Consider the following 21,432-nt stretch of genomic DNA (forward strand, 5'->3'; position numbering starts at 1 on the left):
ACTCAGGACGGAGTAGAAGCTGTCAGCTTCAGCAGGATATTTTGTAGAGTGCTGCAGGGTTGAAGCGTAGCAGCAAACGACAGTAACTGTTCTGCTGTCCCTGTGCGGATCTATAGCAAGCCGGATCGAGATGATTCGTTCCGAGTAGAATTTGTATGAGACAATATTATTTTTTAGCCATTTGGGGGTAAATATTCCAACACCGGCACAACCAGACGACCCTCCAGAGTGATACATGACATGTCCGTTGTCCATTGTGTCAATTCCATTTCCGTCAATCCAGGTCTCAGTCACTCCGAACACGTCTAGATCGTATTGTTCAAAGTCCTGAATAATAAGTTGTTTCTTTATTTTACTTCTCAAAGAGCGAGCATTGAACGTTCCTGCTCGGCACTGGGTTTTGCCCGAGCCATGTCTCGTAAAACCAGAACAACATCCCTCATCTCTAGCTTCACCGTCGCTCATCAGGCTCAGGACATTGCTGGAAGAACGAGTACTCTCACAAAAGTGAGAGCTGACGGCAGTTCACTCCGCCATCAAGCGCACATCTTGAGACTCCATAACTGCAATACGGGTGGAAGACTTGAGACTTGACCGTGAGGAAATAGAATAAATGGCGGTCTACAGTAAACACAAAGACACACCAAGCTTAGATAAACATTCGAAAAACAACAGGAAAAGCGAGATCGAAGACACAGCTGTCAGAAGCCAACTTACTTTGAGCGAGCTAGAGAAAAGGCCGAAGAACATAGAGGGATCAAGCGCGTTTATCAGTAGAAACTGCCGTTCACGCATGCGTGTACACCAATGATGAAACAAAAATCACAAAATCATGAATTTCACTACAAAAAAGCTGTCAAGAGTTAGGAAACTAGGCCAAACATTGATATGGAGTAAGAAAGTAAGCAGCAGCACTCGGCCCTTGAAAATTCTGCGTCCACTTCACTGCCACCACCACCTTTGCGCTCTGTGGCCGACCACGTTCATTCCCCACAACAGCAACAAGAAGTTCGGAGTACTGAAAATATGTTGGAGACAGCATTCTGAAATAGAATCTTGTTGTGTTGGACATACGCGAAACCTTGGATAAGGGTTCGGGGAAACAACGAAGCACTTCGAATTAAGCTTGGTATATCTATCATTATGGGTTGAATGGCTTTGAATGCTTTGTACCTTGGGGTGCTTTTCAAGACGGGATAATTATTACAAGCTCTTCGATTTTCAGCACGTCTGTTAATCTGAAGAGAAGTATCACCACCTTCCCCTTTCTCTGTGAGCCCCCACATGTATTGAGTCAAGAACGACAGGAAAGACTTCGAAAAGCAAGGACACCCTGTAGCGAAAAATGCACTGATTACGATGGTGAATGTCCCAGGTTGATCGGAGCAGCCGTTCCCAAGTTATACCAGCTTGACGTTTGGACTAAATTTGGTGACATCATGATGACATCATTATATTGCCCAGACTAGGCCGGATTTATGACGTCAGAGAGATAGACTTTTATGGGAGTAGATGGGGAAATTTCAGTATTTTGTCTCTCCATTGTGCCAAAGAAGTCGGATCTTTTTCGAACTTCAATATGGGACATATGGCACCCTACCGGTATCCCGGGGGTTCGTTCTAATTTTTTCCTACCACAGTTCAGGTGTGACCGCGGCACTAATCCATGCCCATGCATGATGCAACTATTATCATGACAGACATGGTGGTGGCCTGGCATAAACCAAACTTCCCGTAGTAAGTAAAGTTGGTTGTGTATTAGGTGGAACCAGCAGCGAGAACGTCTGAACTTTTTTTTATACACGTACAAGTAAATATTAATTGCATGTCATCATTTCAAGAGAATGAAGCTGAAGACACCACTGCAGCTGTACTTATGGTTGATAAATATGGCGGTAAAGACACACCTGGCAATATGGCGGTAAACACACGCCTGCCCACACACGCTCTCTAGGCTGCAAAGTTCTGGCACAGAGCTCTCCTTCTCAGAACTTTGCAGCCTAGAGAGCGTGTGTGGGCAGGTGTGTGTTTACCGCCATATTGCCAGGTGTGTCTTTACCGCCATATGTATCAACCATGTCATCATTTCGTCATAAGAACCCATTTGTGGGTAGGCCATCGGGTGGGGAAAAATTGACCCCCCCCCCCCCCTTGGCAAAATCCTGGATCCGCCCCTGTATGGCACTGTGTGTCACTGCATCTTTGGATACAGAATCTTCTAAGGAAGAAATTAAGAAGCCCGATTGTGCCCTGCTATCGGTAGGGCCGTTCTCTCTTCTCTCGTCCCGGCATATAAATTCAACGGCGAGTGAGAGAAAAATTCACGGGTATGGGCTTGAGTGGGACCCTGTCCACGGAAACCTGTGCCTTGTCCTCTCCCGGGTCTATACAACTCCCTGGTGCATACCTTCATATTTAAAAAACTATGTGTCTGGGTGTATGTATGATTGTATTTATGTTATGCTTTGAAATTCCCAACCGAAGAGATCAATACAGATTAAAAAGCAACATCTTGTTTGTGCCATCTCTCCCTGTCTTACGTGCCCGCGTGCCTAGGCTTGTAAGAAAGACAAATGTCATCTAGCAGGCGTACTAGAGGAGCTCGAAGATCACCTGATGGCTCTTCGTCCTGTGGTGTTTGCCTCGGAGAAGTCAGAGTGAAATGAGCATAGCGCAACTTCGCGACGGCCATTGTCTGATAGCCTGGCTGGTGTGTTCGGCATTTATTTGCCATCCTTCCACAGCTGATAAGCATGTTTTCCATGTAAACAACTCAGTGCTTCATTCCAGCTAACTTAGTGGCTTTGTGTGTATACATTGCATCTCTTTGCCATCGTATTCATAGTTTGTCACAGTACAGAGTGGTGCTAATGCAGTTGTATAGTTGTTTGTTTTTTAACCATTTGTTGTGCTTATTATTCTCCATCCTGCATTGCCATCATCAGCTCAGTGTGCCGGTATGCTGTGGGTATGTGTGTGGAAGGTGTGATGCCTGTACAGTGTGGTAGTTTTCCGGAGTATTCTCGTATCACTAACAATACTCAACACTCATGATAATGATCTTTTCTTTCGGCCGGCTATATCCTAGAAACATGACAACCTGACTTAACACTCCGCCAGCCATACTGCGGCAGAGTTCTTTGCTGTTGCTTTCCTTCCTCTTCTTGCTGATTTTAAGATACTCGACACTCATGATAATGATCTTTTCTTTCGGCCGGCTATATCCTAGAAACATGACAACCTGACTGAATACTCTGCCAGCCATACTGCGGCAGAGCTCTTTGCTGTTGCTTTCCTTCCTCTTCTTGCTGATTAAGATTTTTAGAGTTGCAGCTTCTACACTGTGTTTGAAACTGGTATGTATCAGTTTTCTGTGCACTGAAATTTCTTGGCAGCTTTTTAATTTTTTTAATTAAGCACATTGCGGATTGGAGCTCGCATTAGAATTGTGCAGCGGTGTTGCTTTGCCCTCTGGCTCTACTGCATGTACATGTAGGCTGTGTTTGCAAGTGTAGTTGTCTTTTGTTTCCTATCCTGATCAGACGTTGCTGGTGCCTGTGACCAGCTTCAAGGCTATCATCTTAATTTTGTGCATGTCCCTGTTGCCCGTGTTGGTCTTGGTCAATCGACCTATACTATACGGTTGCTTTTCTTATGCATGACTTTGTTGTGATTTCTTGTCGTGAAGTCTGTGACAAAATACTAAAATATCACAAGTTTTACTTCATGCACGTCAGGTGTGCTTGTGCATGGGATATGTGCCGCAATCACACTCGTAGCTTTGTAGTTGCAAGCAGAGTATACTAAAAACCGGTTTTAATAGTCAATTAAAAGTGAAAATTAATGATTGTGCTGAACGTCTGAAATCACAGAACACAAGAGTTGCCGCTCTAAAACGGTAAAACAACGAATAAACACGAGTTAAAAGTTCACGAAACGATAAGACAATGTTTTGGAATTGTTCACTTTGGAAAAAATGTGGGCATACTACAGAGAGAGTACAGTAGTAAGTTATGGTACTTTGAAGTATAGAATTCCTATAGTATAGTAAGTTATGCAGTCGAGTCCACCAACTAAACCAGAATTTGAACAGCCAGACGTGCACAATCTAGCCCAAAACTGACTAGGAGTACTGAGACATTCCACGGCATGAAAGTAAACTTGAGCACTGCTCGATAGATAGCCGAGCCCACATTTTTCCATGTTACAATTTTTCCTTGGCTCACCATCTGAGATCTAATTTCACTTTGGCCAACTTTCTTTAGAAAATATCGAGACCCCATGCCCACACGTACCACAAATTTAATGCGTGACACTGTCGAATATCACTTCTAGGGTCTAACGTTATGCAGGCTAGAGAACAACATAGACCAGGAAAACAGCACTTGTTCCGCAAAGGTTTTCATGTCCAAAAAAGCCACAGACCAGCACCCACTTGGCTCATCAGCTAGTAGGTCTGCTGCTCTACGCGGCATTCACCCACATACATGTATGCACACACTGGAAGTTGTGATGGCATTCAGTAGAAATAAATACAAATGCCATGTGGTAGGTACACGCTATGTAATCACTGCTATGGGGTACAGTGAGCAGAGTGCAGTGCCACTAATTGTCAAGTTCACCGCTTACAATAATAGGATTAAGAAAATATGAGAAATTGTGCATACGTCAACCTGGTGTCTGACAGTGTGGGCAAAAAGGCCACAGTGGACTATCCACCCACGGCAGCAGCACTACTACCTGTGCATATACTATCACTAATCCTATGCATGGGTGATACCGGGAGAGGGAGGGAGGGAGAGAGAGAGAGAGAGAGAGAGAGAGAGAGAGAGAGAGAGAGAGAGAGAGAGAGAGAGAGAGAGAGAAGAGTTATGCTAAACATAAAAAATAGCCACAAGGAAAGGAAAAGAAAGAGTAGTTGGGAAATGCGAATGCCTGGTGTCGGTACGACACAAGCACAACCAAAGCAAATAAAAGCCGTTTGTGGATAGGGGAGAGGGAATTAGCATATCTCTTTGAAAAACAACTATAAAATAGAGAATTCCGACAATAACCGGTAAAAGCAGGCAATATGTAATGCGCAATATGCAGCGTAGCTATGTACAATGTAATAAGCAGTCATGGTAAACGCACACCAGTCAACCTACCACAGCTGCTTCAAGAATAATATTAACTGGCAGAGGTAGCTGAGCTGACAGCAGCAGCGGCAGCACCAGCTCAGCAGTGGCAACCTGTACAACGCCAGTGTAGCCAGTATTCGTGTTAAACAATTTAGACATCTACAGTCATAACGACACACTCCTCATCAGTTTACGCTTTTCTTCTTCTTTTGGAGGTTTTCTATCAAGGTGACCCATTGCTGCGCCTCGCCACTCGGGTCTTCCAGGAAGTACGTGCGGTTTGGCGTGTGAATGAAGAACGTCTTGAAGTTCTTCATCTCCAGCTGCATGTGTTCTGACCAGGGGATTTCACCCTTTAAGACCATGGCCACTGGGTCGACATAGTACAGATGCGGTCCATCTGTGCAGATTAGCTGGCGGCGCTTGCACGAGAAACCTTTCCGCTTGTCGACAAGTCCAGCCTTCAGAATGAGTTCACCATTGCAGAACGGTGACCAGGGTGAGTTGCTCTCCTGCTTTGCCAGTAGTGCTTTGCGATCGTCGCTTTGCGATGCAAGCGGCTTGGACTGATCGGCTAGACCCAGACCGGCTAAAAGCAAGCTACCATCAAAGTCATCTTGACCATCAGCATCCATGCCATCCAGTACATTCATATCACTGTGTAGATCCTGACCAGGCAAATATGCCTTGATTGGCGGTGGCTTCTGCTCCATCAGAGTATCCCATTTGATATCTTCAAAGAAGTCATGCTGCTTCAATGGACCAAACCCTCCCTTCTCCTCAGCTCCAAGACGCTCAGTCGGCTCAAGGATTAAGATCTTCTCAATCAGATCAGCAATTGGCGCAGGAAACCCATCTGGGATAGAGTACTCGCCTTTCGTGATCTTCTGAAAGCACTGGTATTCATTCGCGCCATGAAACGGAGGGAAGCCAGCAGTAAATTGAAACAGAATACACCCCAGCGCCCACAGGTCCGACGCATAGCACGCATTCTTGCTCGTTAGCAACTCTGGAGAGACGTACTCAGCAGTGCCAACAAACGAATCAGCACGGCATTGACTGCTACCAGGCTCCAGCACCTTGGCAGTTCCAAAATCTGTAATTTGAACGTGCCACTGCTCATTGAGGAGAATATTTTCAGGTTTCAGATCTCGATGAATTATTCTCAGCTGGTGCAAATAGTCCAGGGCTTCAACAATTTCCGCAGTGTAGAATTTCGTGCAGGTCTCATCAAAGCAGCCTACTTTCCGTAGATATGGAGTGATCTCGCCTCTCTCCGCGAAACTCAGGCCGAAGTAGAGCTTGTCAGAGTCTTGGAAAGTGAAGTATAAGCGAACGAACAGCGGGTGCTTAATCTTACTGAGTACCTCTTTCTCACGATTCACATACGCAACCTTTTTCTCCTTGATGATGTGTTTCTTCTCCAAAATTTTCATGGCATATTTCTGGCCATTGGATTTGTCTTTGGCGAGGACGACAGTAGAATATGATCCTTCTCCAAGGATTTTCGCAAACTCGAAATCCTCCTTCTTCTTCCCAACATCGGCCTTTGCTTTCTGATTGTCATCTGCCATTTCGTAGCATATTATACCACTCCACGTTATAGTACAGTTTATAGCACTTAGCTAAGATCAACAGAAGGAGCTACAACCAAAACAAGAGTAAGAATGCAACGGTCTCTACTGGAAACTACACCATTCACTTTTTTCCCAACTCACAAATGCCAAAAAAATGGGAAGCACTAACTGTGTGTATCACGCGGAGCTCAATCCAGGCACCCCGGCCGCAGCATGTTCAATATGTTGACGTGGACATTATTGCTTGAACACAAAATTTTGCTCGCCACTACGAGTTCGTACTAGATACTCATGCTCACTGACTACACAGTACGAACTCGTACATTATTATTGTACATCGGAAATGATGACAGGCTACTGTAGTCTGTAGTGTAGGCAGCTAGCACACGAATGGAAAATGTCCTTGTTCAGTTTGTTTTGAATCATGAATGTTGTTCGGGTGCAGTACAATCATACTACATGTACATGTTAGCAAGCTAGCCAGACGATCAGGACATGTCTTTTCATTTCCTTTGTTTGGTGAGTCTTCCATGCATGCTCGATAAAGAAAGTAACTGTACTGGTACGATCAGTAGGTCGGCGGCTCAAACTAAAAACACGAAACACTCCCTGGACTCTCCATCTCGCAGACTACTGAACAGTGAACTAAGTAATTAGTTACTTTGAAAATACAGTCAGCTTTATAATTTTTTTATCTGAGCTGAGCGATCGAGCTTGATCGTTGTTCTTGAGATTTGACGGAAGCGCAAAAAAACTCGCCAAATTTTCTCTCAGCCAAGGACTCAATACGCATTTTCGATCGATCAACCCTGGCAAAGGCCATCAACCCCTACCGAATTGGATAGTTTTAACAACATTCTCACGATTTCTAGCGATTTAGTTGTCTTTCCATCGGGTTTTGTCAAGATCCCACCCAAATGGCCATGCGCACAATAAAACAAAATGGCACTTGTCTAAACCTTCCTTTCTAACATCGTCGCCATCCGTAAGGATGAAGGTTGTCTGCTCCAAGACGTTCGTCACTCCTCGGCGGCCTTTTGAGAAGGCTCGCCTGGACCAGGAGTTGAAACTCATTGGAGAGTATGGTTTGAGGAATAAGCGTGAAGTATGGCGCGTAAAGTACGCCCTTGCCAAGATCCGCAAGGCTGCTCGTGAGCTGCTGACTTTGGATGAGAAGGACCCCAAGCGTTTGTTCGAGGGTAATGCCCTTCTCAGACGTCTTGTCCGTATTGGAGTCTTGGATGAGCAGCGTATGAAGCTCGATTTCGTCCTTGGCCTAAAGGTCGAAGACTTTTTGGAGAGGCGTCTGCAGACGCAAGTGTTCAAGTTGGGACTTGCCAAGTCTATCCACCATGCTCGCGTTCTCATTCGCCAGCGACACATCAGGTAAGTTCACGCGTAAACGTTAGTAGTCCATATAGACTGTAGTTATGGTCGCAGTATTCAATGGAGATCTTCCCTTGTGCTCGTTTCTCCCATGGAGCCTCTTTCTTCGTTCATGGTTTTGTAAAAATTCATGTTCTTAAAAAATCATGTAAAATTTGTTGCCAATACTCATGAGTGCTCGATGTATTTGACCATTATCTAAGCTGAGTGGATTCACAGGAAGGCATGTCGGTCGTGGGCTGAGAAGATTTTGTTTCATGTCGTATTGGGTGCTCGCAGAGTTCGCAAACAAGTCGTCAATGTGCCGTCATTCGTTGTACGTCTGGATTCCCAGAAGCACATCGACTTCTCCATGAAGTCACCCTTCGGTGGTGGCCGCCCTGGTCGCTGCAAGAGAAAGAACTTGACCAAGAAGTCAGGTGGTGGTGGTGACGACGGCGATGACGATGATGAGGAAGAGGAGGCCTAAACTTTTAAATGGTTAGTTGTATAAACCAGTCTTGTTTTATGTCTTGGGAATTTTTTTGGGACTATTAAAATTTTAAAAAAAAGTTGCGTATCCTAAAAATTAATCAAGTTCAAAAATGTATTCATGTACTGTACTACAAGGAACATTTTTACAGATCAATTGAAATCTATTCTGTAACGCGCACACGGCTGTGCAACGAACTGTATAGAGGACCCTCTCAGTTTGCGTCAAGGAACATGCTATTTACCCAGGGACGAGCAGTTGTGTGACTGCAACACATGCCTGACTCCTGAAACTGTCATTTCTGTGCTTTAGCTGTGAGTATTCCATGAGCATCGTGGGTCAGAAGTATATTCCTTTTGGGTTGTGAACTAATATTTAATAGGTATTTGGTACCTGATTGTCAGTGTGGAACGGGCATGGGTAGTCTAGCATGCCTGGTGTGAACGTCCTTGCACATCAAGTGTATCATCTGCGTGGGAACACTAGTGGGCTCCCAACAGCAGAATGCATAAATACACGCTCCTTTTTCCTCTTTCTTGTTTGTGTGTTCAACTGCAGATCCTGGTCCATCATAAGGCATCATTTGGTGAATAAAGTTTTGATTAGAACAAGACCGTTGCATTTGAATTGGAGTATGCAAGCAGCATGGCCTTACTGGCATTGGTTCAAGAGTGTCCAACTCTGCATGTGGGGTCTCGAACAGGGAAAACTCACAGCACCTCTTCCAATTTCGCACTGAACAATGAAGGCCGGCGTCTGCACATGCCGACTTAAATAAGCTGAGTGGATTACTCTCATGGAGTGCTATTTTTAATACTCCACAGCTTGCTAAAAGCGGACTGGAACTACGCCACGTGATGTGAGTGTTGGCCGCCACCAGACCCCATAGAAAGGGAGTTCCACTCTTGGATCTTGTTTTGGTTTATGATTGCATTCTGAAGATTGTGAAGGATTTGTTGTACTTATGAGTTATGGTAGAGTTGCGCGTCCAAGAACATTGTTTCCAAGAGGTTAGCCTGGGGCATCATTGTATTGTTGGCAATTTGGCTGCATTCTTATAGCACGTTTTTAGAAACATCTCTACCCAAAAGCTGCAGGAAAACCAACACCACCGTTCTGATCTTTAGGTTGTGGTGTTCTTAGCATTTCAGGCTGGACGTTCTTCGACGCGCGACTTGACTACTGTATCGACGCTGATAACTTAGTGGCCACGTGTTGATGTGCTGGGGAGCAAATGATCCACAGTTGGTTATGCACTAAGTCGATTCCTTGTGTACAAGGCCGTATCATGTCTGTGATTTGAGTTATGTTGTAACCAGAGGGCTTGCCACTGCTCTGTTAGGCCTTGTTCACAGTAGTCGTGCGCCAAGGAACATCCAGTCTGAAATGCTAAGAACGGCGGTGTTGGTTTTCCAGCAGCTTTCGGGATACATAATTATGTTGTATATTACAGTAAATACTGGATATACCGTGCTCTTTGATTTTTCGATAATTTATCACTACTGTAAATCAACAAATTTTGGCCGGTGAGAAACTTTGGCCGATCTCCAAATGAAACTTTTGGCCGTGATCAAACTTACTTTGGCCGATTGGGGTTCAATCTTGCATCATTTGACTCTATGACAAACTTTGGCCTGCGATTTACTTTGGCCAGTGGGCACCAAGCAGCGAAATTAGATCGCCAGCGAAAATTACAGTCCATTCATAAAAAGATGGGTCCTGGCTCTGGCGAGCTCCCGTATTTGGCGATTTTTCGTGATTTCATCGTACACAGTGCAGTGCTGCGAACTTTGAAATTTGAAAAAGGGTGCCTGAACTGGGGTTCGAACCGCAGAATGCACTGTTGCAGGCAGGGTCAAACGGCCTGGATTTTGATGGTTTTTCCCAATTCATTGCTTTTGGGGCAAAACCTGGCCGAAATCCTATTCTTGCTATGGCTTGCTTTTTGGACAAAAAAAATTCTAAAAAAACTCAACGTTTGACCCATTTATGGCCAAAAGCTAGAAGTTCATTTTTTTCTGAATGGACTGTAGTTGATTTACAGTATATCCGGTGCATCGATTTGCATGTATAAGGGCCTGGTCAGACTGCGGCAAATTTTGGTTGCCTGGCGAAAACAGAACAGCGTCCAGAATTTGAATCGCGATCACACTACACATGTGGGGAGAGTGAAAATTCAAACTTCATTTGGAGCGTCAAGTGGTAATCTCCACGAACGACGTCAAATTCCTTCACCTTGGGGATCGCCAACACCTTCAGTGCAATCCTTGCAACCATCCTTATGAGTTTTGTTGTTGTCCGTGGCCAATTAGCTCTTCGATATCGAGATGAAAAAATCAGTGATTATCAGCGTCAATGGTGTATCAGCGTCAAATCCTGTTTGGAGCGGAAAAGCGTGGTCCGTTCTTGCTTTTTTTTTGGAGCGTCAACTCTCGCTTTTGCCGCTCTGGCGGCAAGTTACTATGGAGATTCGGATTATAATCCTAGGATTATTTCGATTTTGCCGCAGTCAAGAGTACATGAAAACCAGAGTGTGCAGCTTGGGGTCTTTTCTGCTATGGGTGTCTGTCACGGCGAAATTCCGTGATTACATCATATTTGGCCCAGATCTGAGGCGGGAAATGGCGTAGTGCGTACAACTGAGCTGCAGTTGTGCAGAAAGAGACCTGCTTGAATCCTGCTTGTACGCACTACATCACTAAAATGATGTAATCACGGAATTTCGCCGTGACAGCAACCCATCCGAGCTGCACACTCTGGTTTTCATGTACTCTTGCCGCAGTCTGACCAGGCCCTGACTGACACATGGCTGTCTCCCTAGAAAAAAAATCGGAAATTGCGGGCGAAAACAGTGAAAAATGTGGGCCAGACATAGTAAATTTGCGGAGACTGCGGTATCTTGCAACGATAGTAAAACGTGTATGAAGGACCTACAAGGAATTTCGAAGCGCGAACAGTGCGATGTCAAAGTTCGGCCCTGGGGACAAAATTTTGACCTGGCTAGAACCCTGCCCTGGAAAAAGCATTACGCATTTGCTTAGAAACGAAAAATGCTTAGAAATGCATAATCACCTCGTACTCTTGAGTCTTGATAATACCGGTACATCATGCATGGTACATGTAGTGTAGATCCTGCATGCAGTGATCACGTGCCTGACCGTCCATTTTGCATACTAAAGAGCATGCGCAAGGCACGGTACCGGTTCGTGCTGGGGTTCTTTTTTTGGGGGGGGAATTCTAGAGAATTTTTTCGATGTTTTGGGAGAATACTTTCGAAGTTCCGCGGGAAATGCCCGAAAGCATAATATCGGATGCGTGCGAGCATAATCCGCGCACCCCTACAGTCCATTCAGAAAAAAATGAACTTCTAGCTTTTGGCCATAAATGGGTCAAACGTTGAGTTTTTTTTAGAATTCTTTCTGCAATCCCATATGGAATCCTCTTCCATTAATGTTTCTGAAGTTTTTTGTCCAAAAAGCAAGCCATAGCAAGAATAGGATCTCGGCCAGGTTTTGCCCCAAAAGCACTGAATTGGGAAAAACCATCAAAATCCAGGCCGTTTGACCCCGCCTGCAACAGTGCATTCTGCGGTTCGAACCCCAGTTCAGGCACCCTTTTTGGACCCTTTTTCAAATAATTAATTTCAAAGTTCGCAGCACTGCACTGTGTACGATGAAATCACGAAAAATCGCCAAATACGGGAGCTCGCCAGAGCCAGGACCCATCTTTTTATGAATGGACTGTAGTCCAGAATGAGAAAATCAATAATATAATATTTAGAACAGGAGAAAAAGGAGAAGGCCAAACTGTTACGAGTTATGACTAACTGTCCACCAATGTACTAGTAACCAGATCTTATACAGGTGTCAGGTCGCCGAATGTCTCAGTACTCCTCGTCAGTTTTGTGCCATTTTGTCGCACTCGCTGACTGTATAAGATCTGGTTATGTTGGTGGACAGTCATAACTCGTAACATTTTGTCCTTCTCCTTTTTTCACCATAATTTAATTGGCTCACCATCCGAGTTCAATATAATTCAGTAGGGTATGTAATCGGGCACTTTGGAGGGGTTAGGGCCCCTCGAAGTAGCCCAAACAAGGCATTCTCACTGTTTAGAAATACGCGAAGAAATGATCGTCTCTCGTAATTGATTCCAGTGGATTTGCCTCAACAGTGTGTGATTATAGTGGTCCTGAATTCCACAAAAAGAATTGAAATGCACTAACCATAGTACAAGCCTGCCTCATAGAAACAAGTGAAAAGTGACCCCCTGTTTGTAAAACTGTCTCCCGTGAATTCCGTGGCAGAATACCGCTACAGAAACTCCCTAAGGCTGAAAACAGTAAATTCTGCGCTAATTCTGCAAGGGAAATGAGCGTAGAAACAGATTGAATTTCCGCAACCCCACCAAAGTTTTGTTGTCCCTCTAAATTCTGAACCAAAATTATGCGGAATCCTGGTCAAAAAATCGAAAGCTCCAAAATGTACCGTGCAAGTGTATTTTGAAAGTCACAAGCAGGTTGGTTTGGCTGTGAAATACAAAGCAATTTTTCTCTCTTTTCTGCAATATTCCGCGGGATTTTCTGAATTCTGCGGACACCGTAGATTCTGCGGAAATTCTGCAATCCGCAGAATCGCGGAATTCACGGGGGGGGGGGGGGGGGACAGGTAAAAGTAGGGTTTTCTCTTATTTCGCAACATAAAACGCGAACATATGGGTGTGGTTTTCACAGGACCCAAATATAGGGAAGGATTCATTACACACTACAATTTGTAGTACAATTTTGGGATCAAAAGCTTGCCCACATGATCCTTCAACCTTGAAAATTTGAACAGAATCGGACAGAAAGAAAGAAAAATCGACTCAACAGAGACAGCAACAAGAACTGCGGTTTTGATCCTGAAACCACCAGTCCAATTCCCCATGGCATGGACAACAACATTAGCAAAACAACACCAAACTTGCACGTGCGCTTGGTTACAAGCCGGGGGGGGGGGGGGGGGCTATTCAGGAGCGGGCTTCTTTTCGTTGGCCCTCAGAGACAGGGCACTATTCAAGAGAGGGTTCTAAGTTCTAACCACACGAGTCTGTCCCCCGGGGAAAATCGCGGAAAAAAATCGCAAAAACGCGGCATAATATGGCATAATTTGCGGTGAATTTGCGGTAAATATGTGGTAAATATGCGGTGAATATTATTGATATCATCTCGCGGCGGCAAGTTTGCAGTTGATATGAGGCAATTTTCAGTGAGTATGTAGTGAAATCAATCAGTTACAAGTCTCTGGTGTAAGCACTCGTCATATTTGAGTACAAAGCCGCCACGATGAGCCGTTGCTGACCGAACAGTGCACTGTCTGTACGTTTTTCGATTTTGACAGCATGTTACAAGGCGAGGACGCGTAGTGCTCCTGACTACAACCATAATCCGGTTGGAGGAGCACTACGCGTCTTTAGCAAATTTAGGTCTGCGCCTGCTAAGGGGGCGCGCGAATCAGGCCACTTCCTGGTCACAACGGACACTTCGACAGTTAGCGGCAATGATTACTTTACACGTTACAGTTAGAAAGATTCGGCAGACTACATATGAACAAGAAATAAGTACAGGGGCAAGGAGCCATAAAAAGGTGCTTCGGCAAGGGCCAAGCAAGCAGAGAGAGATTGTCAGGAAGAGAAAGGCAAGCTGGCTGGCGGCAACCGTATGCAAAAGTGAGGTTCGTGGCATACGGTACGCCAATATGCTAACGTAGATCTACGCTAAAGCCAGTGCTTCCAAAAACATTGCGGAAAGTGCAGCGTGGGCATGTGAAGGAACTACACAAGGCGATCCGCTCGCAATGGCAATGTATGCGTTGGGCACCGTGCCTCTCATCCGTCGTGCTGCCTCTAGCAAAGCCGTACAAGCGTGGTTCGCAGATGATTCCACAGCAGCAAGCACTCTCACCAGGCTTCATAAGTGGTGGTCCATCCTGGAAGAAGAAGGTCCATCCTATGGATACTACATCAACGCCAAAAAGTCGATACTTTTGGTGAAGCCCGAGTGCTTAGATCGAGCCAGGGAAATCTTCCAGGACTCCAGCATAGACATCCGGTCGGATGGGTGTCGCCACCTAGGTGCCGTCCTCGGATCACCAACATTCTGTTCGGCATATGTGTCAGGCAAGGTGGATGAGTGGTGTCGCGAAGTGGATGTTCTGGCTGAGTTCGCCCGCACCCAACCACAAGCGGCATTTGCTGCCTTCGGCCAGGGAGTTCGCCATCAGTGGTCCTTTGTCGCCCGGACAGTGCCAAATACGGCCGACCTGCTCGCACCCTTGGAGGAAAGAATCCGTACCAAATTCATCCCTGCCATCATCAACCGCGTCCCGCCAGGAGACATCGAGCGTGCCATGCTGGCCCTACCGTGCAGGGACGGAGGGCTGGGGATCGTCAACCCATCCTCCCTTGCCTCGCAGTTCCAGGACTCTATGCATATTACCAAGTCTCTCGTGCAGAAGATCCTCCAGCAAGATCAGTCAGCAGAAGGCGTCCCAGCTGCCACCATCACAGCGAAGGCAGAGATTGTTTCCCAGTCCCGGCGCCTGGCGAAGGAAGCGGTTGCCTCGGTCATTGCCACCTCCACCAGCACCACAGAGCGCACCCTGAATCTTGCTGCTGAAAAGGGCGCCTCCAGCTGGTTGACCTGTCGGCCCCTTCGTCAGTATGGTTTCAACCTACACAAGCAGGCGTTCTGGGACGCTCTCTGCCTACGGTATGGTTGGACCCCTCCAGGCCTGCCAACAGAATGTGTGTGCGGCAAAGCGTTTTCACCGGAACACGCGCTGTCTTGCCCAACTGGTGGCTACCCCGCCATGCGGCATAATGACCTTCGGGATCTCACCGCATCTCTCCTGCGTGAAGTGGCCCATGATGTCCAGGTCGAGCCACATCTCCAGCCGCTAACCGGTGAGACCTTCCGTCACCGCTCCGCCATCTCCGAGGACGGTGCCCGTCTGGATGTGGCCGCATCGGGTGTCTGGGGTGGACGTTTCGAACGGGCACTACTGGACATCCGGGTATTCAACCCACACGCCCGCTCCAACCGCCAACAGTCCATCACAGCCACCTACCGGAAGCATGAGGCCGAGAAAAGGCGCGCGTACGAAGAACGCGTCCGGGAAGTTGAACACGCGTCTTTTTCTCCCATTGTGTTCAGCGCTTCCGGCGGCTACGGCAAGTCCGCCTCCGCTTTTTTCAAGCGTGTCGCCTCTATGCTCGCCGACAAGAGAAAGGAGCCCTTCTCCTCACTTCTTGCCTTTATTAGGTCAAGGGTTTCCTTTTCTCTTGTTCGTGCCTCCAATGCCAGCCTCCGTGGTCACCGCAGGCCACGGTCTCAAGATGCCCGCCAGAGAGTCATTGACTCTGATGCTTCTGTGGTCCTTGCTGCTGCAGAGTGCTTTCGGTAACTATCCGTGGTGTGTTTGGCTACTGTTCTGCTTCAGTACCCCCCCCCCCCCACTTTTTCATGATTTTGCATGTTATCGTTTTCTCGGATTCCGGTTTTCCACTCTGTTATGTTCGAATCCATAGTCTGTTTAGTTTGTACACGATTTGTACGCAACTTCTCATTGTTTTTTTTTTTTTTTTTTTTTTTTTTTTTACCAGGCGTGGGCCATCCCCTGATCATAGGTGCCAAAGACTACAGTAACTATAGTCCGGGATCCGGATTCTGAGAAATCAATTTTTCGCAAAAAAAAAAAAAAAAAAAAAAAAAAAAAAAAAAAAAAAAAAAAAAAGCGTGGGCATGCCGGCAGCACAAAAGCCACGTGGGTGACTGTGAGAATTATGACGTAGCAAGTCGTAGCACGACACGTCCTCGCCTTGTACAGTCGATGCGCCAGAGCGAAAAAAAGCCGTTTTTTATTATCCCGGTCAGCTCATTTTGTGCAGAGGTGAAGATGACGATTCCGTGAAGAAGTAATGGCTGACGTTGTCGAACTTTCAGACCCACTGGAGGCGTTTCACAGCCTGGAGCCCGCCGATAAGGAATTCGATGTGACTTGAGTAAGTACTAAAGTAATCCGTAATATTTTTGTGGTCAGCTATTGAGCCATTGGGAAGTTTCGTGTCGTCGTTTTCTTACAGTACAGTCGTAGAAATTTCCTCCCTTCTTTGGTATTCAGCCAGTAATGGACTCCATCAAATCTTACACAATATCCGAGATAGCAGAAAGATAGTCCCAACCAACCTGTGTAAAGATTTGGTCATGTCTATGTCCAGACCTACTGCTAACTCAAATGGCACGAAATGAAAGAATTTTTTTGTAATACGTGTAAAATCCACGAAAGTGACATTTCATCACACCTAAGTTTCAATATATCCCAGGTTACAATAGTTTCTCGCCCATCTAGCAGCAGATGGATTGTGTTCCCGGTATATCACCATTTCCAGTGGAAGTATTGTGTTCCACATCTATCCATGCTCATTGAAACTCAGGCAAATGTGTATATTTGTGTATTTCAGGTCAGAATTCGTAGTGCATTCCATGTTTCTAGCATATACGCCATAATTCCAGTAAACAATAACACGCACGCATCACCTGTGTGCACATTGACTCAATCTTGGTCCAATTCGTTGCTGGTTTCTTGCTTTTCAGTCTCCTCAAATTAAACAACTTTTTGCTTACTGGAACTGTTGGATTCTTCCCTCGCGGAGGTGTTGTTGAAAGTGTGGCATTTTAGCCCTGGCCTGCATAACAGATTTGCTTTTTTGCACTCGCATTGTATGATCCTGCAGCAGGACTTGCACCCACAGCCTTTTGTCAGGCCTGTGACAGGCTGTCTGACTGCTGCAAGATGTTTGTCAGAGCCCCACACCATGACTAGGTCATTGGTTCTTCACCATCCCTACCTTGAAGAGGTGGGTAGTTGATAGTAGATTTGTTGCTTATATTAAGCAATACTCCAGAGACAACAATTCCAGTTCAGCTGAATTCCACGTGTAGGTTTTACGGCACCGCCATCACCTGACTCCTCGGTGAAAGATCCCCATCAAATTACATGTTTGTTCACATTTTGAGTCTTGCAGTCGTAGTGTGATTTCGTCACAAATACACGTCAACTGGTTGTACAGCTTCATGTTCCACTACATGTATGTACATGTATTGGCAATTCAGCATCGCAGTGATACTTCAGTACACTGTATAGCAAACCTCCAATACCTTTCAAATAATTGGTCTGTACCGATATAGCGTATTGCATGGTGCAAGGTTCTGCATAATAGTACAAGTACTTTATATCCCGTAGTATGTTACATGTATATCCATACTGTCAGGTGTCTGCATAACCCAACCCCACAACCCACAAGCGTGCAACTCTGATTTGCGGACTATGGGCTGATTCCCCAGTTCGTGGATACGTAATGTGGGCCGAGCGCAGTGCCAGAACCCACGTGCAGTCGCATACTCTTGACGTCATGGACTCTTGGTACTACTAGTACTTTATACTGAAGTTTCACTGTGTGGGGAACCCGCCTGTCTGTGTTAGTGTTTTGCTTCGACGTCGCTTTGTCTCAGTTTCTTCCTCAGTGCTTGTGATTGGCATGTGGCAGGCAAATGGCCGTGGAACTTCAACAATTGGGCTCTAATGTGACAACTGGATGGTAGTTGATTTACATGTTGGACTGGTGTGCCACGTAGCCTTCTGCTGGCATCCTGGCACTACATTTTGTTGCCAGGGTACCTCTTTGTCGATTTTGTCCACAGACACCACGCTTACACTCGGCATGTATACATGGAGCTGCAGGTCTTGAATGCCTTTCCCTTTTGCTATGTTCACCATTGTCATTCTGTATGTATTGTAGGTATTATGGCCAGCCGTTACTCCCCATTGAGAAAAGATCCCTGCAAGTGTACTTGACTGGCTGTATGTGTCTAACACGTCTGCAAGCACCAACTGAAGTGGGTGAGTGCTTACTGTAATGTCGTTTATGAAAGCCAGGCGTATTTCTGTAGAAGCCGGTGTGGTGGCTAGGCCTCTATTTACATTATGTTGCATTATGTTTGTAGTCAAACCAAACTTTTTATGGTTGCCGATGCAAAATCCACACTATTGTGCTAATTGCCTATCTTGGAACTCAGGCTTGTGTTCAGAACAGGCTTCTGCATAAGACAGGCTTTTATAGAAAGCAGTGGAGTAAGTGAAGGACTGTTTATACTACTTGTAGACACCACAGGTACTACAGGTATGTGTGTGAAGCTTCATTCCAGGGGAGAAAACGAGAGCGAGGTGGAATTGTCACCATCCAATATTGTCCACCCTCATGACCATAGCTTGGGGTGGATAGTCTGACAAACAGGCAATAAGTCCTTTATTCTTAGTTTCTCGGTACTCTCCTCCACTGTACATTGGCCTGCTGTAGGTCAATTTGGTGGATAACTTTGACAGCTGTGGCCATAGACTTGCCCTTTACTACATCGTGTTTTGGGGTTGCATTCGTCCTCCAGGGTTGTGTGTCTGCACCTGGACAGAGCCTGGTGCAGAGCTTGGGTGGTACCCAAACGGCTCACATGAGCATGATGCCACCTTTCTTAGCTTTGGGGTATGCAGTAGGAATGTGTGCTACTAGTCCCTCCTGCATCAGGGACGGTAGAGTTAGTAATGCTTGTAGCGGGAATGTTATGTGTCGGGTATTCGTCAAAGTAATAATATATTTATGCCATTTTAATAGCAAATAATGTTGCTCCATTGTGTAACAGTTTGTCTGCTACTACTTATACTCCGTCAAGCATTTCATCTTCTGCATGGTATTGTACTGCTTTGTCTGGTTTATTGCTGCCAGGTGCTGCACAATGATCGATGCACGTAATCATTACCCACAGCAGTGGTGTCGGTCAGTGTGGTGTAACTACCTTCCTCAACAATCACCAGCTGCTGGCTTGTGACAGTTTTGACAAAAAATAGTCGGTCTCTCTCATTCCGTTATCCCTTTGTCGACTCTGAGATGCTCAACAACCACATAATTTGGTACTTCCCGTTTAGCCTAGTATTTGCAGTATTTGCTTCCTACACCAGCCACAGTGCTTTTCTTCCCACGTTCTTTTTTTCCGCTGGTTTGGGATTATCTTTTGTGTTACATTCTTTCGTTTTCTGTTACATCCTTTTCCTGTTCTTGTGTGTTAACGTTTCAGTGGAATGGTGCAATGCATTTCCAACCAATACAGTCATTCTGGTCGAAATTGGATTCAACTGTACAGGTTTCCAATGCTTATGGCGTACTTCTGATGTATTCTCAGTCGTATTGAGGACACATGGGTGGGTAAACCGCTTATAGGGCGGTTCTCATCGGCAGCAGCAGGTACACTGGGACCCACGTGGAGATTGTGGGTGGTGTCCAGCTAAAGCTTTCGTGCTTTGGCCTATGCCAAGGGCATGATACGTACCCTGTGCATGGAAAGACGATGAAAATCAGCAGCTTTGCAAATGCACCTCTACAGCCCGTTTCCGCAGTGACACACATTGTGGCTGTTTTTGATCCGTTAGTACACTATGTTTGCTGCCGCAGACATGTGTCAGTATTGTCCGGTGCTACTGCTAACTCAAATGGCACGAAATGACAGGCTTCTCGTCGCTCGTCAATGGCTGAAGCCTTTCTTCTTACAAACCCGCCCGCCATGCGAACGGTTTTGCAAAACCACCACCCTCGCTCATGCAAACACTAGGGCACACGTATAGTATCAACGGAAAATGCACAACAATGCCTCTGAATACTCTTCTTCTTGAGAAAATTGGCATTGACTGCCCGACTGTCGATAAAAAATACGTCTCCAAAATGCAGCTGTTTGCATTTGAATTTTCCCGCGCTTTGGCATTTGGGATAATAAAACTACCTCTAAACGTCGACTTTTCGCAAAACGGCGCATCGCCTGTGTAACATGCTGTCAAAATCGAAAAACATGTACATGACATACTAGAGAGGTTCTGCACAACGAAAGTTCGAACGAAGTTTCGCGACAGGCCTTGCGAAAGTGTGTACGAATTTTCGCACGAACTTTGTGTTCTGCACATTTTCGTAGTTTGCACGCGCCAAGTGCACGTACGACATGACCCAATCTCACGAAACTTCCTACGAAAGTTCATTTCGCGTTCCCTGCAAGTTTCGCGTCCAAAGTTGCGAAAGTTCGTGCGAAGTTTCTCACTTCGTGACGTTGAGCGAAAGTTCGTACACATTTTCGTTTTGCAGAACCTCTCTAATGTCTGTACGTGTAGTGCAACAAAAAAGTAAAAAAATCGCGGAAAACGCGGTCTTAAAAAAAATCGCAAAAAACGCGGCCGCAGAATTGCGATTTTCCCCGGGGACAGACGAGTACGGTAGGCTCAGTCCGTGGTATCAAAGTGACGAATGGCACTCTGTTGCCAGGCCAAAGGTAAAGATTTTTTGTCTTTGCGGGTTTGAGGTGCACACTGGTGCTATCTCGTGTTTAGAACGTACTAAACTGTGCTCCTGTATGCTATGAGGGCTGAAATACAAGTTGCACAAGAACCCACACTCACTCCAGTTCTGACAAATTTTAGTTTTTATAGCGCAGGATACAATAGTCAATAAGGGCAATCCATCCTTCAAACACAAGTGTCTGTGCAGAGCTTACAACTGTGTTGTAAGCTATGCTGCTGACAACAGTGGCAAACACAACAGAGGGACTCTTGATAATAGCAAGACATGAAAAAGCAGCCACCGTACTACGGTTCGTCTTGCAAGAGATCTTCAACTTCAAACCATGACAGTAACAACCTAAATGGACCCTATATAAAACTATCTTCATCTATTACCTATCTCGAACGTATCTACCGGACATAAGACAGACATTGCTACGACTACTACATTGGCATTTGTTGCGCTAAAG

The 21,432-nt window shown here is 45.7% G+C and overlaps 4 protein-coding genes and 1 long non-coding RNA gene across 6 annotated transcripts in view; 3 read left to right on the forward strand and 2 right to left on the reverse strand.

The window, feature by feature from the left end:
• The window catches only part of LOC135806034 (uncharacterized), a 145,147-nt gene extending 141,553 nt beyond the window's left edge, over window positions 1-3,594 (forward strand). Inside the window, exon 36 of the mRNA XM_065320169.1 lies at window positions 2,557-3,594. Within this exon, the coding sequence (XP_065176241.1) occupies window positions 2,557-2,661 (105 nt within the window). The 3' untranslated portion in view covers window positions 2,662-3,594. The remainder of the gene's footprint in view (window positions 1-2,556) is intronic.
• An 896-nt stretch (window positions 3,595-4,490) lies between these two features.
• LOC135806035 (3-phosphoinositide-dependent protein kinase 1-like) lies at window positions 4,491-6,920 on the reverse strand. Its single transcript, XM_065320170.1, has one exon. The coding sequence runs from the start codon at window positions 6,692-6,694 to the stop codon at window positions 5,306-5,308; it is 1,389 nt and encodes a 462-aa protein (XP_065176242.1). The 5' UTR covers window positions 6,695-6,920; the 3' UTR covers window positions 4,491-5,305.
• A 730-nt stretch (window positions 6,921-7,650) lies between these two features.
• Window positions 7,651-9,166, forward strand: LOC135806036 (small ribosomal subunit protein uS4). The gene is made up of 3 exons (XM_065320171.1): window positions 7,651-8,083; window positions 8,363-8,563; window positions 9,114-9,166. Exons 1-2 carry the CDS (start codon window positions 7,689-7,691, stop codon window positions 8,550-8,552), a joined length of 585 nt encoding a protein of 194 aa, XP_065176243.1. The 5' UTR covers window positions 7,651-7,688; the 3' UTR covers window positions 8,553-8,563; window positions 9,114-9,166.
• Window positions 9,167-16,427: 7,261 nt separating this feature from the next.
• On the forward strand, window positions 16,428-19,782 carry LOC135806037 (uncharacterized). Its single transcript, XR_010551199.1, has 4 exons — window positions 16,428-16,595; window positions 17,328-17,450; window positions 18,393-18,493; window positions 19,371-19,782. It is a non-coding gene; the product is annotated as an uncharacterized LOC135806037 (long non-coding RNA).
• A 1,454-nt stretch (window positions 19,783-21,236) lies between these two features.
• Window positions 21,237-21,432, reverse strand: part of LOC135806039 (nipped-B-like protein) — a 41,224-nt gene continuing 41,028 nt past the window's right edge. For both annotated transcript variants that reach the window (XM_065320174.1, XM_065320173.1), the window contains one exon: window positions 21,237-21,432. This exon is cut by the window's right edge and continues 660 nt beyond it. The gene's annotated coding sequence lies outside the window, so the exon portion shown is untranslated.

This window comes from Sycon ciliatum, chromosome 1 (assembly GCF_964019385.1).
Source record: "Sycon ciliatum chromosome 1, ocSycCili1.1, whole genome shotgun sequence".
In the NCBI taxonomy this organism is placed as follows: Eukaryota; Metazoa; Porifera; class Calcarea; order Leucosolenida; family Sycettidae; genus Sycon; species Sycon ciliatum.

Coding starts and splice junctions, on each gene's coding strand:
- LOC135806036 (XM_065320171.1), top strand. CDS start 7,689: ATGAAGGTTGTCTGCTCCAAGACGTTCGTCACTCCTCGGCGGCCTTTT. Junction 8,084..8,362: donor ATTCGCCAGCGACACATCAG/GTAAGTTCACGC, acceptor GGGTGCTCGCAG/AGTTCGCAAACAAGTCGTCA.
- LOC135806035 (XM_065320170.1), bottom strand. CDS start 6,694: ATGGCAGATGACAATCAGAAAGCAAAGGCCGATGTTGGGAAGAAGAAG.